The sequence below is a fragment of the Lemur catta genome, chromosome 19 (assembly GCF_020740605.2).
Source record: "Lemur catta isolate mLemCat1 chromosome 19, mLemCat1.pri, whole genome shotgun sequence".
Lineage (NCBI taxonomy): Eukaryota > Metazoa > Chordata > Mammalia > Primates > Lemuridae > Lemur > Lemur catta.
The window spans coordinates 22,331,370-22,343,772 of NC_059146.1; the positions used below are offsets into that span (position 1 = coordinate 22,331,370).

The following is a 12,403-nucleotide window of genomic DNA, read 5'->3' on the forward strand; positions in this document are numbered from 1 at the left end:
ATAACAACCTAGACAATCTGGCCATAACAGCTCTCATTTTTTCTTGAACTTATTTCTCCTTATAATGAGAACTAAGTGATAGGATGAGAATTTAAATTAAAAAAAAAAAACACTTAAGAAGGCTGCCTAAGTCTGCCTTCCATGGGTTTGATCTAGCTCACTCAATGCTCTGAGGTTTGAAGAAAGTCATTCTTGCTGAATCTCCTGCCCTTAACTGGTTGAATCAACACATGCATCTAGTTTATAGACCTGGAGGGTAAGACAGACTGGTGGAGGAAGAATAAGATGGAATTAGTTGGCCTAGACTCCAGTTCACCCAACCAAATACCATCTCTGTCCTCATTATTTCTTTCCTGGCTTCTTATACAAGGGACAGCTCCATTTGTTAAATCTTCCCTACCTTCCAGCCAGCTTGGAGACCTTATAATTGCTATTTCTCTCATGCTGAAAGAGGACCACTGAGTTCAGCCCAAAGCTAGGCTTTGGCTCTAGTGAAGATGCTTCTTCTGTTCATCCCACTGTTCCCATGCTGGCCTTCTGACATTATCTGAAGATACCAAGTACATTCTCCTCCTGGGGCCTTCAACCTTGTTTTCTCTCTTCCCCAGGTGCCCACATGGCTCAGTCCCTTCCCCTTCCTCATGTTGAACAAAGGAGGTCTTCACTCAAACATCATTCAGCCAGGCCCTTCTGTCTCCCCTACCTCAAAAATGCAAACCATCCTCTTCCTCACACACCCTTTCTGAGCCCCTAAGCTGACTTTCTTCCTCCTTGGGCGAATGCCCACATTGCATCACTACTCTGATTATTTCATTCATTTCCCCCTGGTGGCAGGATTCATCTGTGTGGTTCACTGCCGTAACCTTGCAACTGAGAACTGTACTCAGCACATAGGAGACACTCAGCAAGGACTCACTGAACAAGCGAATGTTCTACCAAAAGCTGCCAACTTTCCCTGAAGACATAAAAGACTTCTCATGGATCACACATGCCCTTAGCTCTTCTCAAGTGCTTTGTCCCTATCATGTCCTAGAAGTTTTCTACTCCTTCAAATCTAACTCAAAACAGCAGCCTCTCTCAGAAGTCTTAAGGAAAAATTACAGGTACCTCTAGTACAAGATCTCTCATGATAGATTGTCACATTTTTTTTTTAGGATCCCAGCCTACTTTGCCTAAGTAGCAGCTTCATAAATACAAGCACTAGATTTATTTTATTCTCTTGAGTGCCTAAGCTTGCTTTCTGGCAAGTAGTAAACTGTGCTAATCCAAAGAAGAAGTTGTGTTATTCTGCTGTGGTGTCCCTCTAGAGCCGTGAAGGTCCCACACTCACGTCAGCTTTTCAAGTTGACACTGTGGATTCCTCAGCACACAGCAGAGCATCCCCATGGAGGAGTCACTCAGCTCGCTGTTACTCAGATCCAGCTCACGCAAATTCCTGTGGGTGGTAAACACGGTGCAAATATCGCCCCACTGCCGCATCCTGGAGTAGCGTTGGCTTTATGAGGGAGAGAGATGAGAGTAAATTGAGTCTCAACCAACACCAGAATATGATCTACAGGAGGAAGAAAGAGATCCCAACAAAAAAATGTGGGGACTGATTAGCGTTCTAGACACGAGGATGTGTAATCCAAAAGGCATAGTTCTCGAGATACCAGATGTTTTCTTCCAATTCTCAACAGTGCTCTTCGGGAGACAGCAGACACATGCATGCAGGAGGAAGACCGCAGGCGTAATCCTCAAACACTTAAAGTTCAGACCAAAGACAAACTCGGAGCTTTTTCCCCTAGTAGTATTACTTACTTTGTGTTCCCATTTTCTTTATTTTTTTTCCCCAAAAGGTTAAGGGAACCATTTATTCCCTCTTATAAGTTGATACAAAAAAACCTTCACACATAAGACAGAGAATTTGAGGGGAAATAACATGCAGAAAATGATAAAATATTTGCCCTATCATTCTTGTTATGCTTTCCCAATATTTTGCATGTATCTGTTGATAATTAGCCACTTAAATGGGCTAACAAGGCAGAGAAAAGGAACTTTAGAGCTAGAATCCATTGCCATTTGAAATAACCAGGCACTGTTTTTGGACACTTGTGATTGAAAAATGAAAACACAAACAAACAAAAACAACAACAGGGTTTTGAATAAAAGGATCTGTGTTCCCTCTTTCTATCCCTAAAAGATGGATAATAAAATGTACTCCTGTAGGATCTTGTAATGAATTAAGATTCATACAAGTATTTAGGATTTAGAATTATTAGAATTCTAATGATTTAGAATGTCCCTAATAGGCTTTCAATGTTAATAACAAGAGTAACTGAGCATTAAAGTCATAATCTTTTTGTTTCAGAAGAGATGAGGGAAGTAAAACAAAGAACACGTTCCCTAAGCACCTAAAGGATATAAAGTTATTCCCTCTGAGCACAGAGTTGTAGTGTTTTTTGGAGAAGTCGTTTCTAACCTTGGGTGTGAGTGCATGTGTGCATGTGCATGTGCATTTTTTAATAAAGATTTCTGGGGATCAGAATATCCCCAGACTAGGGATTGAGAACTGAAACTAATGTGGTTTGATGTCTCTGTCCTCAGCCATTCTGGGACGAGGCATACATGCCTGTTATTGTGCTAAATAATATGACATTAGACAAGAGCAACTTCACTACTTGCTTCCAGAAGCAGCTGCTCTTGATTGAGAAGACTGTGAATCAATGACATGGCTTCTATATCCAGGTCAATCCTCAATACTTGCTTCAAGACCCTTGCCCACCAGAGGTTGCAAACAACCCTAGATACCTTTTTCAAGAAACTGACTTCGGCAGTAAGCTCCCTCCTCCAGCAACAGAATCAAACCCTGATTCTCCAGCATATGCTCCATTCTCTCCAGTACCATTCTCCATCATCATCTTCCAATTAATGTCAGCTACCTTCTTGCCCCCAAAATGCCCCTTCCAGTAAGCAAGATGCAGCATTAGGTGAGTGTTAATCTTTAATATTCTTTTTTGAAGTTTATCTCTTTTTTAATATATATATTTTTTATTTCAGAACATTATGGGGGTACAATTGTTTAGGTTATATAAATTGCCTTTGTCCCACCTGAGTCAGAGCTACAAGCATGTCCATCCTATCTCTTATCTAAACTTTTTATATGAGTCTGTTTTTATGTTCTGTTTGTTTGAATTAAAAGAAATAGTTTCTGTAACTTATTATTACAATACAGGGGTATTATTACTGTATTAAATGCTATTATTATTACCATACATGAGCTATTATATTATAGTATTATTATTATTACCACCATAAATGTACTATTCATCTGGGATCCGGGTTACATATAATCCTACCTAAAAACATTTTCAGGAACGTATCTCATTCGTAACCTGGGAACCACCTGAATTTAAGATCTGGAGGGCTGACAGAAAGCTGGACTTTGAATCAAGTTGTGCTGCTCAGTAGCTATGTTGCCACAGACAAGTTGTGTTTTTTATTCTTCAGCTTCCTCATCTATGGGTGACAACAATAGTAACCCCTCCACTCAGTTGCAGGTACAAGTTAGATGCAAGTAGATGTCTTAGCACAATGCCTGGTACATGAACCTTCCATAGTTAATGCATAAGATGTAAGATCTACCTCTAAGCAGACCAATTCAATTAGCTAGGGAACCCAATGTGATACCTAAAAGAAAATATTCTTACAAGTTGGAGCCAACCCAGCATGTTTGGTCAGACATAACCACTGATGTATGACAACAGATCCCCAGTTCATCATGAGAGATTTAGGCAGATTCTGAGAAAACAGGAGAAAGTTGAGAAAGAAGTGGTTTTGCATTACTCACTCCAGAAATCCTGTTGCCCTTTCAGGGATGATTCTGACAGAAAGCCTCAGCTTACTTAAACTTTTACAGTGCTTTAGGCAAAATGAAGAAGCTCGGAGTTCTATGTTCCCAAAAATATCAAGGTCAGCTTCGAAGATGTGACCCAACATCTTCTTTATAAAATCTTCCTCCTGGGTCTCATGTAGACAGCGAAAATATTGTAGAATGTCAAATTGGACAGAGGCAGTGTCAGACTTATCTAATTCTTCTTTCCACTCTAATAACTCCTCCATTACCCTGGAAGACATTTTACAGTGCAAAGTATCCTCTAGTTTTCTTACTAGGTCTTTTTTTAAAAGACCAAACAAGAAAAGAACCACTGGAGTCCAGTAGGGCTCTTTGTTGACCAAAACAGACCTCAATATTATCTTCATCTCTTCATGCTTTTTGGACCAATGAAGGAATTCTTGAGATTCCTCTAGCACATAGAACATGGCTGCAAAAAACTCCTGGAAACTTGAATGGGTGAAGGTAATGCAATCCTCATAGTCACTGACAAGCTGAAGAATATTTAAATGGAGGAGAGACTCAATTAAGGGCACTTCCATGAGCTGGTTGTCCTCTTCTCTAAAGTTGAAGTTCATAGACCACATCCCCTCCACGGCCATGGTGCAGAGGATGTTCCACTGTTCTGGCCAGCTCTGATCTTCCAAATCCACCTCTGCTGTTGAGAACAAGTTGGAGAAAAAATAGGCATACAGACTGGTGGTGGTCTCAGTGATTGGCTGGAGATCATAATCTCTCTCCTTTATCTGCTTCAGGCTGGAACATACAGTCCAACACACCATGGGGGCACTGCAGAAATTAAAGAGAATTTCGTTCTGTCTTATCTGTTCCAAGATTGTCTTAACTTTTCTTTGGTCACCAAAGTGACTGACAAAATACTCCTCTTGGTCTTCCTCTGTGAACCCTGTGATGTGTACAAAGCATGGATTCACTAACAACTTCTCAAGAGCTTTTGTATGAGGCATCCTGGTCGTGATCAGTAAGGTAGCCAGGGGAACCAACTCTTTCTTCAACAAGCTGAGTAGGATTTGGATCACCGGGAGCTTCTGGTACCAGTCTGTGCATGGCAGGCTGTCCCCCAAGGGATAAGGGCTTGGCTCAGGTATGGTCATTTCCTCAAAGCCATCAACAACAAACAGGAGCTTCTCAGATTGAGACATGAACTCTTCAATAGGGGTCTGAGAGTTGGGCTGGTCCCAAGAAAGCAGGTCAGCAAAGGTAATCTCCTCCACGTATTTCATTTTAAGGCAGCTGAGATAGAAAACATAGGAGAACCTACGCTGAAAGAGGATGCCATCTGCCCAATACAGCATGGCCTTCATTGCCTTGGTGGTTTTCCCAACTCCTGGCCTGCCCTCCAAGACTATCGTCTGGGCCTGGGCTCCAGTCCTGTTAGGATCCAGTAGTCTCTGCATCTCTTCACGTTCATTCTCGGATGTACTGCAGACATACATGTGGTCTTCAGGCCAAGAGATATTGTCCCATGTTGCCAATATGTTATTCTTCAACCTCTCTCGGAATTCTCTTCTATATTCTAAAGTAGGAGTGAGGCAAAAAAGAAAAAAAGACACACACCAATGGTCAGAATGAATTTCAGGCTTAGGAATGATTCAATTACAAAGTTCCTACCTAAAGTCTTGAACAAGACAAACAATCTCTGTCTTCCAAGGTCTTGTTTCTTTGTGGGGATGCAGTAGTGGAAAGTAACAAAAGATAGAGACAGTTAAATAATTTGGTGATATATACAAATGAAAGATATAGAATGGCAGAAGAGAGATCAAGAATGCCTTTAGAAGGGGGCCAGGGAGAGATCAATAGAGGCTTCTGCACTGAAAGTGGACATCATAATCATAAAAAGTCAGGCAGGGTGGACAGTGAGTGCCAGTATCCTGAGACAAGAATGAGAATATTCTAGAGAATTGTGACCAATGTGCCTGATGGGGGGGGTACTCAACTGTGGGGAGAGGCTGGGTCATGAATATCTTTGTTTTGAAGGCCAAGGAATGAGAAGCCATAATTTATATTTTTAAAAGTTCACTATTCTCTGGAGGATGGATTACGGTACATTAGCACGAGGAAGGAGGCAGGGAGGCCAGGTAGGAAGGTACTAGTATCATCTAAGCAAAAGCTGATAGCTGGTAGACTAGAATGTATTGGAACAATGTATCATATAAGTATGTACAAATATTATGTAAAATAAATGGTAACCACCATTCTATTCTCTATGAGTTCAATTTTTTTAGATGCCATATATTAGTGAGACCATGCAATATTTGTCTTTCTGTGCCTGGGTTATTTCGCTTAACACAAAATCTTCCACATTCATTCATGTTGTCACAAATGATATAATTTCCTGTTTTTATAGCTGAGTAGTATTGCATCATGCATATATACCACATTTTTTTCATTTATCCATTGATGAACACTTACGTCAATTACATACCTTGACTATTATGAATAATGCTGCAATGAATATGGGGGTGCTGATATCTCTTTGACATACAAATTTCATCATGCTAAGTGAAATAAGCCAGGCACAGAAAGACAAATAGTGAATGATCTCACTTATATGTGGAAATCTTAAAAATTAATACAAGTAAAAAATAGAATGGTGGCTGCCAGGGGCTTGGGGTTGGGGGAGTGTGAGGAGAAATAGGGAAGGGGGAGATTGATCAAAGGGTATAAGGTTTCAGTTAGACAAGAGGAATAATTTCTGTGATATGTCACACAGCAAGGTTAATAATGTACTAAAGATTTCAAAATTGCTGAAAGTAGATTTTAAATATGCTCACTACAAAGAATGATAAGTATGTGAGGTGACGGATATGTTGATTAGCCTTCTTTCATTTCACAATGTATACATGTATCAGAACTTCACATTGTGTCCCTAAAACATAAGCCATTATTTGTCAATTAAAAATAAAACAAGATGTTTTAAAAGATTTAGGGTATATATTGAGGGTAGAACCAGGAACACTACTGATTTATAACAAGGGGATGGGGAGTACTAAGGAAAATAGAGTTGCACATGCATGCTAGATTCTCAGCTTGAATATTGGGGTGGATAATGATTCCATTTACTAGGGAAAATCATGTGCACGTGTTTTGTGTTTCCGCACCCCCAACACAGTAGAGAAAACATGAGAGTAGAGATGAAATACCTGCCTTCAAGTGTTCTTCAAGATTTAGAACTAACATTTATGGCTGTCATAGTGTAACTTCTTTGAACCTCAGTTCCCTTGTCTACCGGTTCCAAATAACCAGGAAATAACAGAAAATCACTTGTCTTTTCATTTACTCAACAAAAGGAAAATGTCATCTTCTGCAGAGTCCTAGAATTTCTTCCCAGCCAACATTCTGTTCGGATTACCAAAGGCCTCCAAAGTTTCTCAAATATTCAACCTTCCAGGGCTTTTCCCCACCTCCAGAAAAGAACTATTGTTGTGGATTGAGCAAATCCAAAGATTTGATCCCTGGAGCTTTAACAAACAGTATTATGGACCAAAGGATTAACTGACATAGAACCTGCTGTCAAAGCATGTCCAGCCAGCTTGCCCCTGCTTACCCCTACTTCTCTCCTTTGCAGCCAGAGTTTGGTGACACCTAAAACTCCATCATATGTAAAACTCAGTGATTCTATCAGAGGCAACCTTACTGATCCTTTGATCCAACTAATTTGGGAATAGGTCTTGCCATCCAGAAGTTTTAAAACTAAACACAAAGGCACAATACATAAATTCAAAAAAGAAAAACTGCATGAGGAAGAATCTTTTCCATCTATGTGACAGAACAAGAAATCATTTTCTACATGCAATGTGTTCTTACAAGTCAACAAGAAGAGAACAAGCACCCAAAAGAAAAACAGAGTGGGTGGTGAAGGGAGGATAAGCTGACATTTTGCAAGAAATAAAAAGGCTAGAATTCTACTAAACATACAAAAAACTAATACCAATCTTCCTGAAACTGTTTCAAAAAAATCAAAGAGGAGGGAATTCTGCACAGCTCATTCTGAGGCCAGTATCACCCTAATATCAAAACAAGACAAGGATACAAAAACAGCAAAAAACTACAGGCCAATATCCATGATGAACTAGACACAAAAATTGTCAATAAAATACTAGCAAATTGAATCCAACAGCACATCAAAAAGATAATAAACCATAATCAATTGGGTTTTATACCAGGGATGGAAGGATGGTTCAACAAAGATCAATAAATGAGATTCATCATATAAGGAATTAAAATAAAAACCATATGATCATCTCAATAGACAAAGAAAAGGCATTTGATAAAATTCACCATTTCTTCATGATAGAAATCCTCAAACTAGGCATGAAAGAACATATCTCAAAATAATAAAAGGCATGTATGACAAACCAACAGCCAACATCATACTGAATGGGAAAAAGTTGAAAACATTCCCTGCTAAGACCTGCAACAAAACAAGGATGCCCAGTGTCACCACTTCTATTCAATATAGTGCTAGAAAAGAAAGAAAAGGCCTCTAAATTGGACAAGAGGAAGTCAAATTGTTGTGTTTGCTGATGGTATGATTTTACATCTAGAAAACTCTAAAGACTCCATCAAAAAACTTTTAGATTTGATAAAGAAATTCAGTAAAGTTTCAGGATACAAAAATCAACATACATAAATCAGTAGCATTTCTGTACACCAGTAACTATCTAGCTGAGAGCCAAATCAAGAAGACAATCCAATTTACAAAAACTACTCACCTCAAAAAAAACCCCACCTAGGAATATATTTAACAAAGGAGATGCAAGATCTCTACGAGGAGAGCTACAAAACACTGATGAAAGAAATCATAGATGACAAAAACAAATGGGAAAATATCTCACGTTCATGGATTGATTGAATCAACATCATTAAAATATCTGTCCTGCCCAAAGTGATTTAGATATTCAATGCAATCTCCAGCAAAATACCAAAGTCATATTTCACAGATCAAGAAAAAATAATTCTATGCTTCATTTAGAACCAAAAAAATATCCTGAATAGCCAAAGAAATCTTAAGCAAGAAGAACAAATCTGGAGGCATCACATTACCAGACTTCAAATAATACTGCAAGGCATGGTATTGGTACAAAAATAGAGACATAGACCCATGAAACAGAATAGAGAACCCAGAAATAAAACCCTCTACCTTCAAACCAGCTGATCTTCCACAAAACAGACAACAACATACACTGGGGAAAGAAAACCCTATCCAATAAATGGTGCTGGGAAAATTAGATAACCACATGCAGAAGAATGAAACAGGATCATTATCTCTCATCACATACAAAAATTAACTCAAGATGGATTAAGGACTTAAATATAAGGCATGAAACCATAAAAATTCTGAAAGAAAATGTGGAGAACTCTTATAGTCATAGGCCTAGGCAAAGAATTTATGACTAAGACCTCAAAGAGAAATACAACAAAAATAAATAAATTGGACTTGATTAAATTAAAAAGTTTCTGCACAGCAAAGGAAATAATCAACAGGGTAAATAGACAACCTACAGAATGGGAGAAAATATTCACAAACTATACAACTGATAAAGGGATAATACCCCAAATCTACAAAGAGCTCAAACAAATAAGCAAGAAAAAAACAAACAGCCTCATCAAAAAGCGGGCAGAAGACATGAATAGAAGTTTTTCAAAAGAAGATAGAAAAATGGCCAAATATACAAAAAATGTTCAATATTACTAATCATCAGGGAAATGCAAATTAAAACCACAATGAGATATCACCTCACCCCTGTCAGAATGGCCATGATTAAAAAGTCAAAAAACATGAGTGAATTAATAAAATGTGGTATATGTATACCACGGAGTACTACTCAGCCACAAAAGACAATGGTGAACTAATACCTCTTGTATTACCCTGGGTGGAGCTGGAGCCCATTCTCCTAAGTGAAGTATCACAAGAATGGAAGAACAAACACCACATATACTCACCACCAAGTTGGTACTAACTGATCAACACTTATGTGCACACATGGAAGTAACATTCACCACATGTCAGCACGTGGGAGATGGGAGGAAGGGATGGGTATATTCATGCCAAATGGGTGAGGTGCGTGCTGTCTGGGGGATGGGCACATGGGTAGCTCTGTCTTGGGTGGTGCAAAGGCAATATATGTAACCTAAACATTTGTACCCCTGTAATATTCTGAAATAAATTTTTTTTGAAAGTAAAAATAAATAATAGATGCTGGCAGATGCAGAGAGAAAGGAATGCTTATACACTGTTGGTAGGAACATAAATTAGTACGACCTCTATGGGATTCAGTATGGAGATTTCTCAAAGAACTAAAAACAGACCTACCATTCAATCCAGGGATCCCACTACTGGGTATTTACCCAAATGAAAAGAAATCATATCAAAATGTACCTGCATTCATGTGTTTATCACAGCACAATTCACAACAGCAAAGATTGGGAATCAAGCTACATGTCTATCAACAGAGAGTTACCTAAAGAAAATATGGCATATATATACAATAGAATAATATTTGGCCATCAAAAGAATGGAATGATGTCTTTTGCAGCAACGTGGATAGAACTAGAAGCCATTCTCTTAAGTGAAGCAACTCAGATATGGAAAGAAATGCCACACATTCTCATTTGTAAGTGGGAGCTAAATAATGAGTACACGTGGAAGCAAAGTGTGGAAATACAGGCGGTGGAGACCTGGAGGGGGCCAGATAGTGAGCAGTTACCCAGTGGGTGCAAGGTGCGTTGCTACAGTGATGTACGTACTGAAGGCCCTGACTTCACCACAATGCAGTGTATCCACATACTAAAATTGCACTTGTACCCTGTGAGTACATACAAATAAAAAGGAACTGGGGAAAAAATAAAATGGCTAAATGCAATTATAATTTTCAACTAATTGAATGCAAACCAAATATTAAATCTAGATAAATCTCTATCAATCTGGCAAATATTTGAAAGAATCTATTGATAACAGGATAGAACAGATACCCACAATATTATTGGATGTCATTTTATACAGCCTTTCAGAGGATCAATTTGACTGCATGGAACTTTAGATGTATATCTTTTGGTCTAGGAGTTCTGGTTTAGAAATGTCTTCTATGGAAACATCATATATGTGCATAATATGATGTAAGTGTTTATCAAAGTTTGCTTAATATTTTTTTAAAAAAACCTGGATAGGCCGGGCGCGGTGGCTCACGCCTGTAATCCTAGCACTCTGGGAGGCCGAGGCGGGTGGATCACTCGAGGTCAGGAGTTCGAGACCAGCCTGAGCAAGAGTGAGATCCCGTCTCTACTAAAAATAGAATGAAATTATATGGACAACTAAAATATATATAGAAAAAATTAGCCGGGCATGGTGGCGCATGCCTGTAGTCCCAGCTACTCAGGAGGCTGAGGCAGTAGGATCGCTTAAGCCCAGGAGTTTGAGGTTGCTGTGAGCTAGGCTGATGCCACGGCACTCACTCTAGCCAGGGCAACAAAGCGACACTCTGTCTCAAAAAAAAAAAAAAAAAAAAAAAACCAAAAAAAACCCTGGATGCCTAGACTTTTATCAACAGGAAAAGGTTAAATATAAACCATGATATATCCATACACTGGTATATTATGTAGCTATTAAAGAATGAGGTCCATGTATGTTTATATAAAGATGTTTTCAAGATATTAAGTGACAAAGTATAGAACTATAATATATAATCTAATTTCTGAATAAAACTGGAAGTACACACACCAACTTTTTTAAGAATTTTAATTTTTGCAGAATTAATTGCTTATTGGTTTTTTAAATATATTAAAGCCTTTATACTATTTAGATTTTATGTTTAATCACCTTACAATGACCAGAAAACAGATAGTTCAGGGAACCAAAATTGCTCCAAAAGTTATAATATTTAAAAAGGTATTAAATTCATGAAAAAGGATACCATTAAAGAGAAAGGTATTTAACAGGTCTGATATTAATAATACAATGGATTAAATCATCTTTATGGCAGGTATAATAAAAAGTTGAGGAAATCTTTCAAATTATAACAAAAATGAAAGAATAGGATTTTTCAAAAAGAAAATTATATGTTAATCCTAAGAAACAAAATGCCTGATTAGAGGTTAAGAAAAAGAACATGGAAGGAATGGCCAATGTCAAAGAAATAACTCAAGAAAATTTGAGAACTGAAGGGCACATGTTTTTTAAAGCTTAAAGGGCCCCTTAATATCCAACCCAATGAAGACAGTAAGGCCCAGAACCCAATAGCATCACAACATTTCAGAACACAGGAGTGGAGGACCCTAAAAGCTTTCATAGCATAGAATATAGGTCACACACAAAGTGAAAATGGAAGTAGTATCAGATTTATCAGCGCTGAGCACAGGAGGACTTTGTGAGGCCAGAAACATTGAGGGAAAATTCCTCTCAATGTGGAACATTGCACCCAAATCATTCCCCAAACGGGAAGCAGCATTGGAGAAATTTTCAATGAGGCAAAAATTTGAAATTACCATCTGCTGTTGAACTTTCTCAGGAAG

The 12,403-nt window shown here is 38.4% G+C and overlaps 1 protein-coding gene across 1 annotated transcript in view; it reads right to left on the reverse strand.

The window, feature by feature from the left end:
* The window catches only part of NLRP13 (NLR family pyrin domain containing 13), a 34,808-nt gene that overhangs the window by 14,796 nt on the left and 7,609 nt on the right, over positions 1–12,403 (reverse strand). The window contains exons 4-5 of the mRNA XM_045531834.1: positions 3,830–5,408; positions 1,331–1,495 (exon numbers count right to left, since the gene is read on the reverse strand). Of these exons, the coding sequence (XP_045387790.1) occupies positions 1,331–1,495; positions 3,830–5,408 (1,744 nt within the window). The remainder of the gene's footprint in view (positions 1–1,330; positions 1,496–3,829; positions 5,409–12,403) is intronic.